Genomic DNA, 20,127 nt, shown 5'->3' with positions numbered 1-20,127 from the left:
CCTGGATAAGCGAGAAAATCTGTTTACCCCACCTCTCCCTAGAGATGCACCTTGATTCAAGATTTACTGAATCAAGGGGGGGGGGGGAGAAATAAAGCAATTAAAAGTAACATTTAATTCATCAAAGGGCTACCTGGATGAGTGAGATCATTTGTTTACCCCTCCTTTACCTGGAGATATATATTCTTTGATCAGATTTTTAATAAAAAGTTCTGTACTTCTATCTCGAAAATTTCATGTACTTGGACTCCAAGAAAATAAATTGTTTAATAAAATTAATATTATCTATCCTTGATTTGCATCATCACACTAAGAAATATTCAGAAAATGGATGAAAAGAACTTTGAACTTTGTATTCTTTACTTAATATTTGTATATAAATATATATATATATATTCTTCGGGGGGGAATTGTCAGGGGGGAATTGTCCAGGGGGAATAGTCCGGGGGGGAATTGTCCGGGGGGGGGGGAATTGTCCTGATACCCTCTGAAACAATGAAGGTTCCCAAGTCATTGCAGAAATAGACAATATACTGCACAGGGGCTTCCTCGGATGTCGTCTTTGTTATATTTAAACCCCCTTTACTCCCCCTTTGTTAACTGATTAATTAACAATATATTTACTATGATTCAATAAGAATTTTTAAAAAAATTTATAGTGAGAAAAGGGGGAACTAGAATGATAAAATTCTGATTGGTCAAGACTTGTGAAGATTCTTTTGTCTATAGCTACTTATATTTGCCTGGTCTTATCATCCAATATTTCGTCTGCTTGCAGTTAGACTTCATCAGAGAATGAGGTTGTGGTGTCTAGGTGTGACAACCTATCACCCCCTTTGGTGTGCTATTTGGTCAGACCTGCCCTGGCCTGCCCATCCCTTAGGAGTGGTAGGTAGAGGTTGGGTAGCTCAGTCCCATCATTCCGATTCAACTTGGCCCCATGTGCGCGGATGTTGATCGCTTCAAGAACTTTCCAGTGTAAGTCCCGTGGCTCTCTTTCCAAGATTTTTGCTGGTAAGACAAAAAATCTTCAAAAGTCTATTACAATAACATAGCTAATGAAACTGTTCTACACTGATTGGTCAATTTCTAGTTACATCATGTGCGTAAGATCTATGGACTGCTGTGTATGAGTGTTGTAATGATAACACATTGACAGCTGACCAAAAAACGGTGTCATAAAAAACATACCGCAAACTTGTGTTGCACTCCAGTGCCGTAATCAAGGAATCAATAAAAAAGACGTCAGCTATTTTTCTTCGTAGACAGCAAAATGTCAAATTTGGATCAATGCTTTGAAGTTAAGGAAGTCCAAGCGAAGTGTCGAAACATGCTAGAATCTGTAATAGTCGAGCCCGAATACTGCAAATGTGAAAACCTATCCCGTCAGGGAAACGACATTGATTCTACGTTGTTTCAACGTTGATCCACCAAAATTAACGTTGATTCAACGGTGAATCAATGTTGTTTATCTGCTGGGTATGTCAGCTGTGCTGCTGCCTAACCTAACTATAAACATAGAATAGCGGCGTTTGCTTTTGTTGATTTTTAAATAATACCCATGTTAAGGGTTTTTCTCTTCTTTTGTGTGAAAAAAACTTGTTGTAGACCTGGAGTTGAAGTAACCGCGTCCGAAAATGAATTATCTGAATGGCTTCACGCGCTTCGACGCTGCTTGCGTCACTCTACAGCCTATTTCAATGCAGAGCCAACATGCAGGCGTATCATAAAGTAGATACACACTCGTATAAAATTTGTTTACAACTAATAAAATGAAATCACTTTTTTAATTGATCAAAAATGATGGTTTTAACCCATTTTTCAACACTGTACGTGTATGCCTTTAAACCTAGCTGAGAGAGGATGACATCCTCCAGGCCTAACCAACTACCAGACTCGGCACCTAAGGACCACACTACCCGTTTTCAAGGTGTGTGTCAGATCGCATTTCGGAGTATCATACCCCAGAACAGATTTTGTAGGACGACTGCAGGGCTCATCCACGCTCGGCTGAACAACCTTAAACTGTACTCTTACTTTGGAGTGCTCTATTTCATTGTCTCTATGGGGGTATATGGGGACTTTACGACATTCGGTTTGAATGTTTTAAACACTTTTGATAGGGCTTTTTTGCATTGTATTAGATTAATGTGGCAGTCTAAGTTTCATCTAGGTGGCTTTCAAATTTATGCACCCGGTTTTAAAATCATATAGCAATTAAATACGACAATCGTTTACTATCCAATCAAGGTGACAGCCGAGCGTAGGCTCATCCTGTCGGTGTTCTGACTGATACTCCGAAATGCGATCTGACACACACCTTGAAAACGGGTAGTGTGGTCCGATATACCGGTTAATTCAGGATCCTTAGGTGCCGAGTCTGGTAGTTGGTTAGACCTGTCCTCTACCGTCCAAACATATGAATTAGTGTGGTAATGAAGATACTAGTAGCTAGGTACTGTAGTTGTGTGAGTGTGGAGTCGTGAACTGTAGTTTAAAGTGGCCTAAGTAAGACTACTCGTCAGCGAGGGCTATGTGACAACCTCTCGTGCATATAACTCTCACTGACTTAGGGTCTATCTATTACTTCACTACACACTGGGCAATGAAGTCGCTGTGGCTTCGGGAAGGCCGGCATCCATTTATAGATTATATTCTTCTCAGGTGCGATTTAGGCAACTTATTTGGCACATGAACTCACCTACCGCATGTAATCACAGATTATACATTATGTACTCGTAAGCCTGAGAATTCAGCATCTGTGACCGAGACACTTCCATCACGCAGCATTTGGAGAGCGAGGAGGGAAAGAGACAGAGACCACGGAGAAGCTCCGCTAAAATGGCAAAGCTTTGTGGAGTCCTTTGTTTCATTGCTTGGTTACGTAAGTAGGTCATTTAAGAAACTTGTTTGGCGGTATGGTATTTATTATTGTATAAAATAAAATGGCTTCAATTGCGATGGCAGGTTATGAACTTTAAATACGTTGGTCCTAAAGATAGTGCCGCAATTACAAAATTAGAAAAAATAGTTAATGGCAAAACGTCACAAAAATCTATCTATATACTTTAATTGAAATGAATGTTGTCTCCCACGCATTTCACCAAAAAAAAAAAGAAAATTAATTAAATTTTAACATAATAAAATGAAATAAAATAACATAGTATTAACATGACAGTAGTAACATCGCAAGTATAAAACAGTGTTTGATATTCCTGTGCTGAGGGTGACATAAAACTGTAGTCCAGCCACCTATGTTCCAAGTACTGAGCACTCGGTTGTTAACGTGTGAGATAAATGTTCATGTCATACATCCGGAGAGGGTAACAGTGTAATAGTTGTCACACATACCGAGAAAAAACACTGTCATTTCACCCTAAAACACCCCTAAAACTGAATAAAGTGACCCTATATCACGTTCTAGAGATATTATATGGAATAAACTCGTCCACGTGCGCAGGTCACCTACTGCCAAATTCTTACTTAATGTCTGACAAATTTGGTCAAATTTTGCTTAATACTTTTTGTGGAAGTTCAACTCGCTTGAACAAAATTCAATCAACCATCGACACCGGAGACCAGACCTATCCCCGTAGCATGGACTGCTGCGGAACGAGAAGTTATCTACAACTTCTTGAGGATTGATAAATTCCCTCCCTGCTGAAAGATTGATAACAAAGCCGATCCGAAACTTTTTTTGAATTTTCTTTCAACTTTATATGTTAAGAAAACACTCGCGCCACTCGTAATCCAACTAAATAACCCGTACTGTCTGCCCTCATCATCTTTTTAAGATTCCAACCATTCATGATTCCCGTTCTAGTGTTCACAGCCCAGGCGTCTTGTCCAGATAAGGAGTCACAACTACAACTATGGAGACCCGGAAATAACCCGGCCGCTGACGTCATAATCCCCAAAGGCAAACGTTATCTGTTGGACAGGTCGACAACAGTTAAAAGCATTACCATTCAGGATGGTGGTAAATGTTTTATATCATTTATTTATCATTTTGTCTATTTATTCATTTGAGTGCCCGAATGGTTTTTGATACGCATTGTTTCACACAGAAAGTGTTTCAATATTTTATGGTAATATGCAGTTCTGACCTTACGTACAGTACGTCCTGATATAATTCTTTTTCGTATCTAATTTATTCCATTTTACGTTTAATGTAGGTATACTGTTATACAGTATAACGTTAACGTGACACGATTATTGATCTCTGCAATTCTTGTTGTCGCATTTAATAAATACTTTTTATTTGCATCACTGATATCTTGCCAACAAATCACAAACACGACGACTGGTATAACTAAACGTTCATGAATATCTTGCAGGAAAGCTGGTGTTCAAGGATGGTGTGGCGCCAATTGTCGTGAAGACTAAACACATTCTTGTAGAGGATGGCGGAGAGATGCATATTGGTAGTCCTGATTGTAGGTAGGATGAAAGTCAGCGACTCACGTGTTGTGAATAGACGACTTACTTGTAAGCCCCACTGCGCATTGGATGTCTCAATTATTTAAAAACCCTATAGTAGTGTTCTTAAAAATGTATGCAGCCCTTTCCGTATACAATTTCATCTTAAAACTTTAATTTAATTTAATTTTATTATTATTTTTTTTTTTTACTTAAGGATTTGCAAAGTTGGATCCAGCGGGACATACCTATATTGTACCCCCTCCCAGACATTGGAGGCCCCCTTTTCTCCCCCACCCCAAAATAAAAAATACACAATACTGCAATTTGCCAAGTGCCTTGTACAATATTAAAAAGCCATGTCTATCATTAACAATACTGCCTACTAAGATTCTAAATAATACCTACATTACTTGGGTCTCGTTAGTAAACATCCGTATAATATGTTTTAATAAAGTTTTAAAATGAGCAATATTTGTAAACGGTCTTTGGTAAATCTATTCCATATTTTTTTCTAAAACAAACCATTTATACAGAAAATGTTGGACTTCAGACTGTCCATGAGTATCTCGTAAATGAGCAAAAATGTTACCATTATCTTGGTAATTGGATCATAATGAAAATTATCAATTATCAAATTTAGGCTTGCGTTTGATAATTTTCATGTATCATTTATACAGATATCAGGGGAACGTGACCATCGTCCTGCAGGGCAAGTCTACTGATGCGGGGCAGGATCCAAACTTTGGTAAGAAGTTTATAGGCGTTACTAAAGGCGGTACCTTGGAAATCCACGGCAAGGCAAAGACCGCCTGGACTTTTCTGCAGGGACACCTGACAGGTAAAGTGAACATAACGCCAAGGTTAAAAACATAAATGTCTTATGATGCATAGATATTGTTGCTTCTTTCACAGGTACACTATACTACATCCCTGAGCAAAAAGTATACTGTCAATAGAAATTTTGCAACTACTTAAGTTAAGCAACACTGTAATTACACTGTCACAGAATTGCCATGCGCACCAGTCCTTACCTAGTTTAATACCAGTAACCACCAGTATGTGCCTGACGTGTTTATATATGACGTCAACAATGAATAATTCCTCATTTATTTCAAGGCCCACTGGCTGAAGGAGCCGTCAATGACCCATGGGTGAGCCGAGGGTTAAACGTCCGTGTTATAGACCGGCTGTCTGGTAATACTACAGAACGCCAGGCATTCGACACGTACTACGACCAAACAGCCTCGCAGCGCCTGGTTGACTTCCTGAAGAAACAAAAAAGTAAGGACGAAATTAATTCACAAACTTCTGCGTCACGCTGTCATTTAATGGTTGTTTGATGTCATACACTTTGGGTGTCTACGTATACTATAATTTATACAGTGTATACTTGTGTTCGAAGGTCATTCCACTGTTTATTGTCAAGCCAATTCATGAACTATTTCAACTCGCTCCTTCACTGGTATTTAAATTATGGATAGTAAAGACTTTGATGGATCGTTTGTTAGATTCGTTCAACGTGATGAATTGATACTAAAGAAAACGAACGCAATATTAGGCCAAAGAGAGACACATATCTCGCAGTTTATAACAATCAATGCAGTAACAAAAATGTATAACTTAAGATAACAATATGTGTCACTAACGCATAGATGGAGACATAATCGTAATATTAGCCGTTGACGAAGCTTCTACAAAGCTGAGCAAGGATGCCAAAGACTTTCTTACCAACATGGGGAGCAAAGAGATTGGGAATCTTCGTTATAGGTAAGTCAATTATATATTGCTGAATAAAAATCAATCTCATTTAGGGTAAATGTGCTCTTAGGTTATAAAGTAAAATAATGTCCAGTATGTTTTATTTTGGTGATCAAAACTTGAATGTCTAGAGAGTCGTGACTAATCAAGTAAAATGTCAGTTATGCATCAAATAAATTTATGTAAATTTATTTAGAGTTGCTATATATGATTATATGGTAGCTTCGCCATAGAGATTGCTGATTTTTTAAAAACAGTGTGATCTTAATAAGTGAGTACCATTCAGTGTACGCTGGTTAATCCTATTTGAAACCAAAACTGTTTTAAGTGTGCATGCTTGTGCGTTTGTGTATGTGTGTGTGCGCGCGTGTGCTTGTGTGTCTATGTAATTTATAGGGAAGGGTGCTGAGAGATTGCTAAATTTTCCAAAATTAGTGTGAGCTTAATAAGTGGGGATCATTCAGTGTACGCTGTTTAATTTTTCCTGAAACAAAAACTGTTTTAAGTTTGCGTGCGTGCGTTCGAGTGTGCGTGTGCATGTTTGTTATCAAATAATAGTCTAATAAGCACAGAAATGTTGTCTTTACTAACATTAAGGGACCCGTGGACGTTCATTACAATTAAAGGCACGCCGTCAGAAACTGTTGAACAAAGAGTGAAACACATCGGTAAGTGCTTTTTATTACGTTTTATTATATGTATACCTCATTTCTGCCTACCTTATATATAGGGTGCTTATCCGATAAGGGACTAGCAGGGAATACTGGTATTTGATTAATCAATATATCTGCAGCTTTTTCTTGTACTGTGCCTAATTAAGACAGAAGAGAAAACCGCTGAAAAAAAAATAAAGTCGTTTGACAGCCATTTGGGGTTGAGGGTGGTTAAACTACCTTTCATCAAAATAACAAGATCCAAGACTGGGCCCCTGGGGACGTGTGGTTTGACATCGCCCCTAGTGAAATGCTTTGAGCTTACTTTTGGGACGCTCGAGTTTGGGTCAATTTTCTATAGAATCCTATAGGCTATTATAGTATCCCATTGGATTTTTTGTAAGGGAATTTGTTGCATTTTTTATTTAATTGAGCATTATGGTATCGCTTTTCCTGAACATGAATAGCCCTGAAAGGCGCTGTTTGTATTTTTGCTGCAGGATTACTTCATGCGTTTCAGAATGGCTGCTGATCGGCATTTCAACTTGGTCGAGGTGACCACTCTCTTCTTTTTTTGCTTTCATAGTACGGAGTAAGGGTCGGACTTGTTCTAGGATGTCAGGGTTGGCACTGGGTGTTGGTTGGGTGCCGGAGCGGATTTTATAAGTTCTGTGTATTTTGAAAAAAATCTACTTTGGCTTCCCGGGCCAGAGCCTTCGCGTTTTCGTTGGCTTTTTTGTACGCGGAGTTCGATGGTTTCCCTTTTCGTGGCCGAGGTCTTTTCTTGTATTCCAATAAGTTTTGTTGTATAGCCCTTCATAGTCAGGACACCCTCTAGGTTATCGTTAGCAGTTTTCACGAATTCCTCTACATGGAGTTCGATGGTTTGACTTATTTGTGCTGAAGTCTTGTCTTGGATCTCAATCAGCTTTGTGGTGCGGTCTTCGTGGCCAGGGCATCCTTTAAAGTCTACCCTGACTCTGACCTGGTGCACTCCCCTTGCCAGCTGTCTGTTGATGTGGTTATAGCCCACTCAGCGCATCCGGCGATGTACTGTTTCGTTTCCTTCACCTCCTCATGGCGTTGGTTGTTGTAAGTGCGTGGGGAGCTCAGTGGTGCAGGTCGCGTAGGTATTCTAGCTTTTAGAGGTTCCGTCGTGTGTCACTTTTTGGATGCCAACTGTCCTTTATAATAAATGATACTTCCAATTTAACATGCCCGTGTTAAATTAAACTACTAGGTAGTCTTACTACAAATCATTACACAGATTATACGTGTTGCGGACGAGACGGTGATATAAGCAACAAGAACGAAGAAAATAAATAAATAAATAATTTAATAGCGAATAAATGGTTACAAAAATTGAATTAAAATTAAATTAAACCAATTCGAAATGGATCGCTGTCGGTTGGACTGCTATCGAGAGATACCACTGTCGTAAGCCGCCGGGATGACTGCTGGGTCGTGGGCAGATGAGTGGCGCAGGAGTCGAGTAGACCGATATCGAGCCGCCGGGGTGACCGTCGAGTCTTGGGCCGATGAGTGAAGCAGGAGTAGACCGCTGTCGAGCCGCCGGGGTGACCGCGGAGTCGTAAGCCGGTGCGAGGCGCTGGAGAGAACCGCTGCTGTCGAGCCGCCGGGGTGACCGCGGTGTCGTAGGCCGGTGCGAGGCGCTGGAGAGAACCGCTGCTGTCGAGCCGCCGGGGTGACCGCGGAGTCGTAGGCCGGTGCGAGGCGCTGGAGAGAACCGCTGCTGTCGAGCCGCCGGGGTGACCGCGGAGTCGGAGGCCGGTGCGAGGCGCTGGAGAGATCCGCTGCTGTCGAGCCGCCGGGGTGACCGCGGAGTCGTAGCCAGTGCGAGGCGCTGGAGAGAACCGCTACTGTCGAGCCGCCGGGGAGACCGCGGAGTCGTAGGCCGGTGCGAGGCGCTGGAGAGAACCGCTGCTGTCGAGCCGCCGGGGAGACCGCGGAGTCGTAGGCCGGTGCGAGGCGCTGGAGAGAACCGCTGCTGTCGAGCCGCCGGTCGTTGCTACAAGCTGTGGTCGTCGGAGTGTGTCGATGCCGCACTGCATACCGCTGTAGAAAACGTCCAGCTTATATAGCAGCTGGACGCAAAAACTGCTCAGTTACGGTGTTGAATGCGTTCACTATTGGCAGAGTTCATTAAGTAGGGAAGTTGAGTAACTGTCGCTGACATACCCCCTCGCAGTAACACGACTAACTGGAAGCGACAGTGTCAAAATTAAATATATAATTAATCATTAGTGTCCCATATGAAGCCGAGTACCCGCTGGGAAGGCAAGGCATCCATAGAGAGGTCAAAGTTCTTGATAGCAACTTCTGATGCAGGGAGGGAGGACAATACATCTCTGGAGTTGGATACCCACTTCGTCAAACGAAATCCACCAATGCTCAGTAGATCCACCAATTCATGGGATAAGGATATGGCAAGGTCCACAGATGGTTGACTGGTACATAAATCATCCATGTAGACGTTCCGCAGTGTAGTTTCAACTGCTAGGGAAGAAAACTTGTCGGCGTTGTCAGTTGCTGTACAGCGCAAAGCATAGTTGGCACACGTGGGAGACGACTTGGCACCAAATGGATGAACGCACATCTGATACGTGTCAGGCTGTTCAATGCGTAGATCATCAGACCGCAGGAAACGTAAACAGTCTCTGTCAGTTTTCAAACACAACACTCTGTGAAACATGGACTCAATGTCTGCAGATAAACCAATGGATCCCCGTCGGAAGTTCAGTAGAACTGCTGTCAAACTGTTGAGGAGGTCTGGACCTGTAAGTAACTTGTCGTTCAGCGACGTCCCTGCATATCTGGCTGCACAGTCTTGAACGACTCTGGTCTTATTCGAAGTGTAAACGTCATGATGCGGCAAATACCAGGTGATGGGGCTCTCTGTATGGACTTCACTGTCTGTCATCTTTCTGGCATAACCTTTCTCCAGCCATGTGTTGATGATTTCAGAGAAGCTGCGGGATCGCTCTGGATTGGTTCTCAACTTGCGGCACTCAGGCACCAGTGTAACGCTTGAGAGCCATTACGTAGTTTGAGGGTAAAACTGTATCTTCTTTTTTCCACAGCATTGGAACCGAGTAACGTCCAGATTTATAGCTGGTTTTCTGGTCAAGCTGGCTCTGGGCATGTCTGTCATCTACGGAAGTTGCTGCATTGCCTTCAAACTTGCAACCAAATGATTCTGTCGTGAAAAATTTCTCAAGTTGATCAGCATCCCCTCTGTCAATGGACTTGAAACTAGCGTGGAGGACGTGAAGACGGTGCTGTTTCGTAGTCGGGTCTGCCAATCTTCCAAGGAGTGACCAACAAAGACCAGTCTTTATAGCTATGGGAGTTCCCGGAGGACCACGTCTGATGTCTGTCTGGACCATGATGTCATGTACATCACCACCGATTAACAAGCCAATATCAGGACAGTCTGGTAAAACATCTTTCAGATCTCGGAGGTGTGGCAAATTGTTGATCTTGACGGAGCGTTGTGGGGGTATGTTCAACTTGTCTACCACCCATGCCTGCTGGACTGGGAAAGAGGCATCATCTTCTTCAATGGCTGAGGAAATGGTGAAACTGACTAGCTGTGCTCGCTGGCAATCTTCATCTCGAGTTACTGTTCCCATCTGTAGGATCTCCATTGGACCAGACAAGTTGAGCTGACTGGCTAAATCACGGCGTATCATAGTTAGTTGACTTCCACAGTCTAGTAAGGCACTAGTGTTGATCTTCTCACCGGTGGGTGACGTCACGATCACAGGAACAACTTGCAGATAAACTTCAGAATTAGGATTTTGCGTAGCAAAGGATCTCTTGGGTTGAGCTTTTTCAGTTGCTGACGGGGCCTGTACCTCTGCCTGCACTGCACTGGAAGATACACACGTGGACCGAGGGTGGTAAACTTCCTGTGGGACGTCATGGAGAGTTGTGTGATGTCTCTTGTTGCAATTATCAGCTCTGCAGCGCCCAGGGGAGGTACAATCAGATGCAATGTGTCCTGGCCGTAGACAATTCCTGCAAAGTCGATGGGAATTGACGCATACAAACCGTTTCTTTGTTGTCATTGCTAGATAAAGTTCACACTTGTAAAGTGCATGGAGACATCCACAAACAACACAGGTGGACTGCGAAGAGGGTCTCGAAGATGGCGTCTTGGAGAATGGATGGTCAACAGGTTTTCTCTCCTCAGGAACAGGCTGAGTAGTGTGAAAGGAAGACGCTTTACGACTTCTGGGTTGAACCGTCTCATAAACATCTTCTGCGAGGAGTGGGTCAAATAGTGAAGTTACTCTGTCTGATAACCAGCCTTCCAAATCTTCTAGAGTTGGTTCGTGGGTTGCTCGCAGAATACGGCAGCACTCAGCCCAACGTTCTCTCATACGTAGTGGGAGGCGAAGTGTACAACGTCGTACCGTGTCCAAATTCATGACGTCTGCTTGATAATTCATCCGCTTTAGAACAAAAATACAGTCTCGGATGTTGACATAAAACGATTCAAGTTGTACCCGGTCCCGGTCCTTGATTGTTGGGCCATCTGTCACTCGTTCCAAAAATGCTCGGGCCACCAGCGATCTATGTCCGAATCTGTGTTTTAGAGCTTTCAAGGCTATGGCATATGCTGCACCATCGATTCCATATCCCGCGATATGTTGTTTTGCTTGACCAGTTACACTGCTCTGTAGTAACCACATGCGCCGGGTATCCTTAAAATAGGGTTGCTTGTGCACTTCTTCGTAAAATAGTTCAGCAAACCTTGGCCAGTCTAGTGCAGACCCGTTGAATGGCGATATGGAGGCTCGCGGAGCATCCTTCTCGAACATGCACTTAAGAAGTAATTCTTCATAGGACTTGTCTGAATCATTGGGTGTGGCTAAAACAGTCTCACTATATGGAACAAGTTCATCAATCCATGCGTCTATCGGTGCTGGGGTAGGTGCGACGGGAATATCATGGACTTGAGGCTCTTGGGATTGAGGCTGTTGAATTGGCTGCGGCTTTTCTTTGGTCACTTGTATAACCTCGGAGATTTCTTCCAAACAATCTGCGCAGGTTTCTTCAACGTCAGTAAACCAGATCTGGGCGTCTGTGATGGCCGTTTCATCTTCCAGAATGTCGATGTATTTCAAGTTAGCAGTTTCGCATTCATTTTTTAGAGTAGTTATTTCGTCTTTCATCTCCGATAACCGATGTTTTCTAGTGGATTCATCATGGATGAGCTGTCTTGCTTTCAGCACACGTTTAGTTAAGGCAGCCAGGCGTCCGGTTCTTGCGGCTTTCAATCTCCGTTCATCCATGCCGTAGGTGTTGAAATCCGGCTCGCGAGACCAATGTTGCGGACGAGACGGTGATAGAAGCAACAAGAACGAAGAAAATAAATAAATAAATAATTTAATAGCGAATAAATGGTTACAAAAATTGAATTAAAATAAAATTAAACCAATTCGAAATGGATCGCTGTCGGTTGGACTGCTATCGAGAGATACCACTGTCGTAAGCCGCCGGGATGACTGCTGGGTCGTGGGCAGATGAGTGGCGCAGGAGTCGAGTAGACCGATATCGAGCCGCCGGGGTGACCGTCGAGTCTTGGGCCGATGAGTGAAGCAGGAGTAGACCGCTGTCGAGCCGCCGGGGTGACCGCGGAGTCGTAAGCCGGTGCGAGGCGCTGGAGAGAACCGCTGCTGTCGAGCCGCCGGGGTGACCGCGGTGTCGTAGGCCGGTGCGAGGCGCTGGAGAGAACCGCTGCTGTCGAGCCTCCGGGGTGACCGCGGAGTCGTAAGGCCAGTGCGAGGCGCTGGAGAGAACCGCTGCTGTCGAGCCGCCGGGGTGACCGCGGAGTCGGAGGCCGGTGCGAGGCGCTGGAGAGATCCGCTGCTGTCGAGCCGCCGGGGTGACCGCGGAGTCGGAGGCCGGTGCGAGGCGCTGGAGAGAACCGCTGCTGTCGAGCCGCCGGGGTGATCGCGGAGTCGTAGGCCAGTGCGAGGCGCTGGAGAGAACCGCTGCTGTCGAGCCGCCGGGGAGACCGCGGAGTCGTAGGCCGGTGCGAGGCGCTGGAGAGAACCGCTGCTGTCGAGCCGCCGGGGAGACCGCGGAGTCGTAGGCCGGTGCGAGGCGCTGGAGAGAACCGCTGCTGTCGAGCCGCCGGTCGTTGCTACAAGCTGTGGTCGTCGGAGTGTGTCGATGCCGCACTGCATACCGCTGTAGAAAACGTCCAGCTTATATAGCAGCTGGACGCAAAAACTGCTCAGTTACGGTGTTGAATGCGTTCACTATTGGCAGAGTTCATTAAGTAGGGAAGTTGAGTAACTGTCGCTGACAATACGTATATGGGTTAATACATAAAGCACTAACTTGTTCTTACCCCTGTGTCCGAGAGGGTGTTGTTTAATGACTGAAACGGCGAATTACAAAACAAGAGGATGTCTGTAATCTAAGTCTAAAAGAGAAATGAATAACAGCGGTGAAAACACGTCTTTAGCAAATACAAATACATTGTACGATAGGAATATACGAAAAGATACGAAAAGAAACTGAAATACTACATCAACCATCTCACCCAACACAAGGTACTGTTAGCCTTTTTGTCGTCTCAGTGCTTGAAGGCTAAGGCTTTAGATATCGAACGGTCACGTGATGTGTGACCAGATGTCAAGATGACCATGTATAAAGAGATGGAGAGCACTCGAGAAGTACTTAGCACAGTCACGACAGTCAACACAGAAGTATACAGAAAATGTGACCAATCATACCACACTGTCACATTCTCCCCCAACAATTGAAATGTCGCCTCGACATTCAAACACACGTAAATAACAACACACTGTTAGTAGATTTCAAAAGACATTTCAACTTCAATTATCCTTCATCAGTCTAATAATATCTTCGCAAAGTGTACTTTTATGTCCGATAAATATTACATCATTCACAAAGTTTCTCAACATTGTAACTCTGGCTTTCCAGTCTGTCTTTCCTTCCGACTCGGCAATTTGCGAGTAACTTATAAAATCACCAGAACTCGTCCACGCTGGCGGTTTTCTTACTCTGCTATTCATCCGTGGAGCAGGAATTGGTCGGTCAACAGCGACTTCATCAGTAGTTTATTCCACAACATTCAGCAGTTGAACATCCGTTGTATCTTCGGTATCTTCACTAATTCTCCCCCACTAATTCTCTGAAGATTCATCTCTCACGTTACTTGATTTGTAACCTTCTCTATCCTCGGGGAGTAAACGTTGATTGAGAGGAAAAAACAGATCATCATCATCGATTGTAACGTCCCCACTTTCAGCATCGAACTTTAATGAACACTCTCTGACTGTGTATAGCATTTTATCCGTGTCTCGTTTAGAAGTTCTCTTTCTGGGTACAGGTCTTTTTGCAAGTTCAGAAATTGGAAGAAGTAAATTTCTATACAACACACGTTTTTTACCCTCCTTGTTTTCTTTTTGTACAACATACACAGGAATTTCACCATTAGGTTGAGATGAAAGCAATGTATGGCTCATTTTCCCATATATCTGCGATTTTGTGCTTACCTTGGTACAGTGCCGCCGGAAAGTAACCTTACTTACTCTGCGGGTCCCTGCGGGATGTTCATACGGCCTGGCACGGTAACGATGGAAATAACATTGTCATCCATGAGCTGTTTGGTTTCTGTTAACAATAGTACCATGCCCTGCCCCGTAGGGTAATTAACACGATTTACTTTCTGCTAACAAAAGAGCCAACCCCTAGCTCGCTGAGATAAAGATCGAAGCTGTGCATGGTCGCAATTAAGTGATCGTCCAAGTGTTAATTGGCCTTTAATGCGCGGTGGCTTCACTCTACCTTGATCACTCTACTCTGATACGGAGATTTAATGTATAAAAACTTGCCAACAATGATTTTTTAAAGTGACTTAACTTTCGTGTACATTTTAGCTATTGATTGATTGAATTGAGATAGAGTTGGATAAATGAATTAATGAACTAATGAAAGACCAAATAAATCACTACTAGTACTTGTACATGTAATATTTATTAAGCTTCAAACTGTCATTGCTATATACATATTATAAACACAATTCAACTTTATTTTTATGGTAAGTTCTGATATTCTTACTTGCTTTGTTCATGGAGGAAATATCTTTTTTTTCCAAAAAGACTTGTCAGTTGTTTCGGTAATAAACATTTTGTAGGCCATATATTTAATATATTTAAGTATATATTTGTATATCGGATATCTTCTGTCTACACCTGTAACATTTCTGTCCTTCCGAATTCGTTCATCAAAAGTTAACAAATCCCCATACCTGCACGCATAAGTTGCCTGGGGAGTCGTCGTATATCAAAATTGTCTTTATTCGACAAGGCAAAGAGTGGCTGGCTGAAGGACTGAAAACTTGGTTCTGTCGCAAACAAAGTAGGAGGTGTGTATGTGGCGGTGGTAAAGTTGTACATGTAGACCTCAGCGCCCCGTTTAAAAATAACCAGGTACATTAAACGGTCTGTATGATTGTTACGCCTTCGCGGCCGAGTGCCTTATGAAGGTACAAATAACAATGTACTTACTGGTGTCTCAGAGTATAAGCACAAAGCCAAAAAACCAAAGAGATAAGCCTCAAGAGGAGAGCAAAAGAACCAAGAGAGCTGCAAAGTCAGCCGCAAAGAAGCCAAAGAGGCCGATTTATTTCACGTTACCCCTTATATACTAGTTCAGATAGTACACGTTTACCAATCAGAACCAACTATACAATGAACAGTTTTACCTTTAGGTTACCAATCACGGGAGAGATTCAAACTTGCACACCGGACAACACTTTACTTACAGAGACATCTACCGGTAGCAATGTAAAACAATCTCAACTAACACAACATCGTCACACTCTCCCCCCTTTTGACGAACAAAACTCCCCCCTATTATTACAATATAAACCATTACTTTAAATTGTTAAACTAACAATTACTATAATTCAACAACTGAAATCTTACTTTACATTTAAAATAAGCAAATAATGCAATTAAGTTCATTCTTGTTATACCAAGATTCAACATTTAACTTTAACACAAGCAAAGTCAATCAAGTCCATCTCTCAGCATAAATGTTCATCCTTAGGAATGCAAAACAAAGTTTTAAATCCATTATCACTTTAAATCAACTTTAAAAGCAAACAAAGTGATTTTAACTCAAAGTTGCTCAAAACAACATTATTAATGATAACAATGTCAATGTGAAATGTCAAAATCATTATATAGTTCATTTTTCATCCATGTAGCAAAGTAAATTTCATCCGCCGATACCAATGACTACTGAGTTCACGATCCTCTGATGAAAGTTTTTGTAACAGATGATACAAAGTTTTCCAGTGAAACAAAGTCAACAAAGAATTCAGAATCTCAGTCTTAGGCTCCATACCATTTCCATAAATGTATATTTTCACAAAGTTAATGTCCTCATTGGAACAGTTATCTGGCAACATTATTAGTCCTTCATTTTGCACATAGTCCATCAGTTCCCATATATTTCTCATATTTAATGTCAATATCAGGAAATGTATAAATCCATTCACCAACTGGATCCACAATTTTTTCTCGAATTCACCAGTTCCACACGAATGAACATCACCATGACATTTACGTAAAAGCGAATTGTCCTTTTCCATCGATCTGCAATACCAGCACACCAATCCTGGAGTCATATACCATGGCAAATGAACAGATTTCACATGACGTCCAAGATGTCTACTCAGGTCAGCACTGGACACCAGACACAAACCACACTGGACTTCTCTCCTCCGTTTCTCCCCTCTGCACTTTGAGTGGGTAACTTCCTCCCCCTCTTCACCAATTAGGACAGTAGGATCTTCCACCAGATCAGTGTCATCATAATCCGGAACAAAACAGGCTTCATCTAACATGTCTAGATCATCCATGTCTGAAATAAACTTATACAATGGTTTATTTTCTTGAATGAATGTACATGATAATGAGCTTTTCTTTCAAATGAATATTAACATAATTTTACATTATTAACACAGTATTACACTATCAGCATAGCATTACATTACTAACATAGTAACACAGCATTGCCGCATTAACTATGTACAAATATTCAAATCAAAAGCAAAGTTAAATTGCTTTTTATATTAAATCTATGAAAAACTTTATCATGAAAATATATAATAAGAAAAAAAATTACCTTAACAATATCCAATCCAACTATCATAAATACCGTAACAATATCCAATCCAATTACCTTACATGCAAAACACATGCTGAACTGCAACATATTAGTTTGAACAGTGTAACTATGTTAGGCAATATTCAATTTTTTTTTTTTTTTATAACCCCAATTCAAATAAATATCAACTTATTCATGCAATGTTCAATGTAACATGCTCAACAATAAAATTCAAACAAATATTTAGAAAACCTATACCAACTTGGACTGTTGTTTTGATCAAATTACCTGAAATATAATAGGAAGTACAAACTATAATATACTTCATCAAATATATCTTTATTATCTTGTTTATTTTTTCTAATATTTTAATACTGATAGAGTTTGTCTCTGAGATAACAAATAATATCAATACAATCTTCTTTAGATAACCCTTTGTTTATTTCTTTCTCGTGGTCCATGAACCAATCATAACCCGTCTCTAACAAAAATCTTTCTTTCCATATTTTTCCTAAATGGATGATTATTTTAGCTTGTTTTGAACTTTTTATTTCAATGTTTCTGATTGAGAGTATATATAAACGTTCTGGAGATTCAACCCAATCTGTACACCATTGAAACTCTTCTTCCCAGATGTGCATAATGTTTGATTCATCCATGTTCTAAATAAAAAAATAAAAAAATACAAATAAATAAATTAAATTAAATTCCTTTTATTTCAGCACTGCCGAAAATTAAGGAAGTATTTATATACAACTATACCTTGACTAATAAACTAAATATACATCAATATGATCATTCTAACGCAAAATCTCTTAAATGAGATGGCATTTTAATTTGTCTACCAAATCTTGATCTTTTTACAATTGGTTCCACCAATTGTGGTTCATTCAATTGAAAATCACTCTCTCTTTCAACAAATTTTCTCAATCTATCATGATGTACCACTTGGATTTTTCCTTTTTTATCTTTTATTGTATAGAGAGGTGGGGATGCTTTGATAACCTCATATGGTCCTCTATATAAGGGTCTAAGTTTCTTACTTTCTCCCTTTTTATGACTTTCATCCTTCAAATATACTTTCTGACCACAAGTATATTCACTCTCTCTCAACTTTGCATCGTACAATTGTTTTTGACGTTTCTGCACACATTTCAATTTTTCTCTAGCCATTTCATGTGATCTATTTAGGCTGTCACTCAAGTTTTTTAACCATTCATGAGTATCACATGGTATCAAATTTTCATTCACACAACCTGTTAGTAAGTGTAATGGCATAAAAACTTCTCTCCCTAACATCATCATGTTAGGAGTAAACCCTGTTGATGCATTCACAGTTGAATGTAATGCCATAACTAATTGAGGTAAATCTCTATCCCAATATCTCACATTCCCTTCTACATTACATCTAATCATCTGTGTAATAATACCCATGCATCTTTCAACTTGTCCATTAGCACTTGCTCTAAAACCAGTTGTTCTAAGTTGTTTGATTTCTAATAGTCTACACAAATTTCTAAATAGACTACTTTGAAAATTTGAACCTTGATCTGTATATATCTCTTGTGGACAACCAAAAGTAACTATGAATTTTTCAAAAAATGCTTTTGCTACTAATTCAGCTGTCTGATTTGGCAATGCCACACACTCTATCCACTTAGTAAACTGATCTATCATAACCAAAATATAAGAATTTCCACATTCACTTTGTGTAAATGGTCCAAGTATATCCAAATGAACCTTTTCCATAGGAAATCCTGCATGATGTAATTTCATTTTGGCTTTTGGTCGAACAGTACTATGCTTGTTTTTATTGCAAAGTTCACATGAACTTACATACAATTTACAATCTCTATTCATTCCATGCCACTTAAATGATTGTTTGAGTTTTTGCAAAGTTTTCTCATAAGCAAAATGACCAGCTGTTTTTGAATCATGACAGAAAAATAAAACTTCATTGACCAAATCTTTTGGTACTATTAAACACAAATTTCTATCCTCTCTCTTTTCCCATTTGTAATACAACACATCATTCAAAAGAATCAATTGCTCTTTGCAATTCCACAATCCTTTTACTGCCATACTACACAAATACAACTCTGATTCTTTAGGTTCACCATTCTCTAACCAACCTATGATTATTTTCAAATCTGCATCTTTTCTCTGCAATTTTTTCAAGTCATATCCTTTCAACCAATTGCATAATTCATCTCTTTCATTCTTGTCAGTTTTATCATTTGTATCAGCCCTCTGACACATCAAAACTGAACTCAATTTCTCACAATTTGTTTCATTCTTCATATCACCAACTGCATTCGATTCAACTACATTGTCATCTGATTTCTTATTTCCCAGAGGAATTACATCATTCACATCAGTCTCAAACCTTGACCAATTTTTATGTACTCTCTGACAATAATGACATCCTCCACAGGGTAAGTCACTCAATTTCACTCCTACCTTATAGCAATCACATTCTTTTATAGCTAAAGGTATTCTTGATAATGCATCTGCATTTCCATGCTTCTTTCCTGGTCTATGTTCAATGGTAAAATTATACTGAGATAATTCTTCTAACCATCTTGCTAACTGACCATCTGGGTTTTTAAATCCTAACAACCACACTAAACTATGATGATCTGTTCGGATTCTGAACTTTCTTTCCAACAAATAATGTCTATATTGTCTACAGAAGTTTACAACAGCCAAGAGCTCTTTTCTAGTTGTACAATAACGCCGCTGTATAGGTGACATAATTTTACTTCCATAAGCAATAACCTTCTCTTCACCATGTTGTATCTGTGAAAGTTCTGCTCCTATACATGAATATGATGCATCTGTATCAAGTATAAATTCACCTTCAGACAAAGGAAAGGCTAAACAAGGGGCAGTTGTTAACTCTTGTTTTAAACCTTCAAATGCTATTTGATGTTCATCTGACCAATTGAAAACACTTTTATTCCCTGTCAACTCATACAAACAAGCAGTTTTCTCAGCAAATTGAGGAATATGATCTCTATGATAATTGATGAAACCAAAGAACGTTTCAACTTCCTTTTTGTTTGTAGGTACTGGCCACTTTTTAACACACTCAATCTTACTCTCAGTTATA

General features: G+C 40.8%; 1 protein-coding gene across 2 annotated transcripts in view; it reads left to right on the top strand.

Annotated features, from left to right (window-relative positions):
- The first annotated feature begins 842 nt into the window (after positions 1-842).
- Positions 843-20,127, top strand: part of LOC106181361 (cell migration-inducing and hyaluronan-binding protein) — a 36,062-nt gene continuing 16,777 nt past the window's right edge. The window contains exons 1-8 of one of the 2 annotated variants that reach the window (XM_087012791.1): positions 843-978; positions 2,665-2,884; positions 3,824-3,979; positions 4,338-4,440; positions 5,100-5,260; positions 5,539-5,703; positions 6,075-6,189; positions 6,778-6,848. In XM_087012791.1, the coding sequence (XP_086868917.1) occupies positions 2,842-2,884; positions 3,824-3,979; positions 4,338-4,440; positions 5,100-5,260; positions 5,539-5,703; positions 6,075-6,189; positions 6,778-6,848 (814 nt within the window). In that variant the 5' untranslated portion in view covers positions 843-978; positions 2,665-2,841. Of the gene's footprint in view, positions 1,015-2,664; positions 2,885-3,823; positions 3,980-4,337; positions 4,441-5,099; positions 5,261-5,538; positions 5,704-6,074; positions 6,190-6,777; positions 6,849-20,127 lie in introns of both variants that reach the window. The other variant, XM_087012790.1, reaches the window with a different exon arrangement.

Source organism: Lingula anatina, chromosome 5 (genome assembly GCF_051362555.1).
Source record: "Lingula anatina isolate TDL-2025a chromosome 5, LinAna3.0, whole genome shotgun sequence".
Lineage (NCBI taxonomy): Eukaryota > Metazoa > Brachiopoda > Lingulata > Lingulida > Lingulidae > Lingula > Lingula anatina.
The sequence above is the reverse complement of the archived record's forward strand: the minus strand, read 5'-3'. Positions and strand labels throughout refer to the sequence as shown.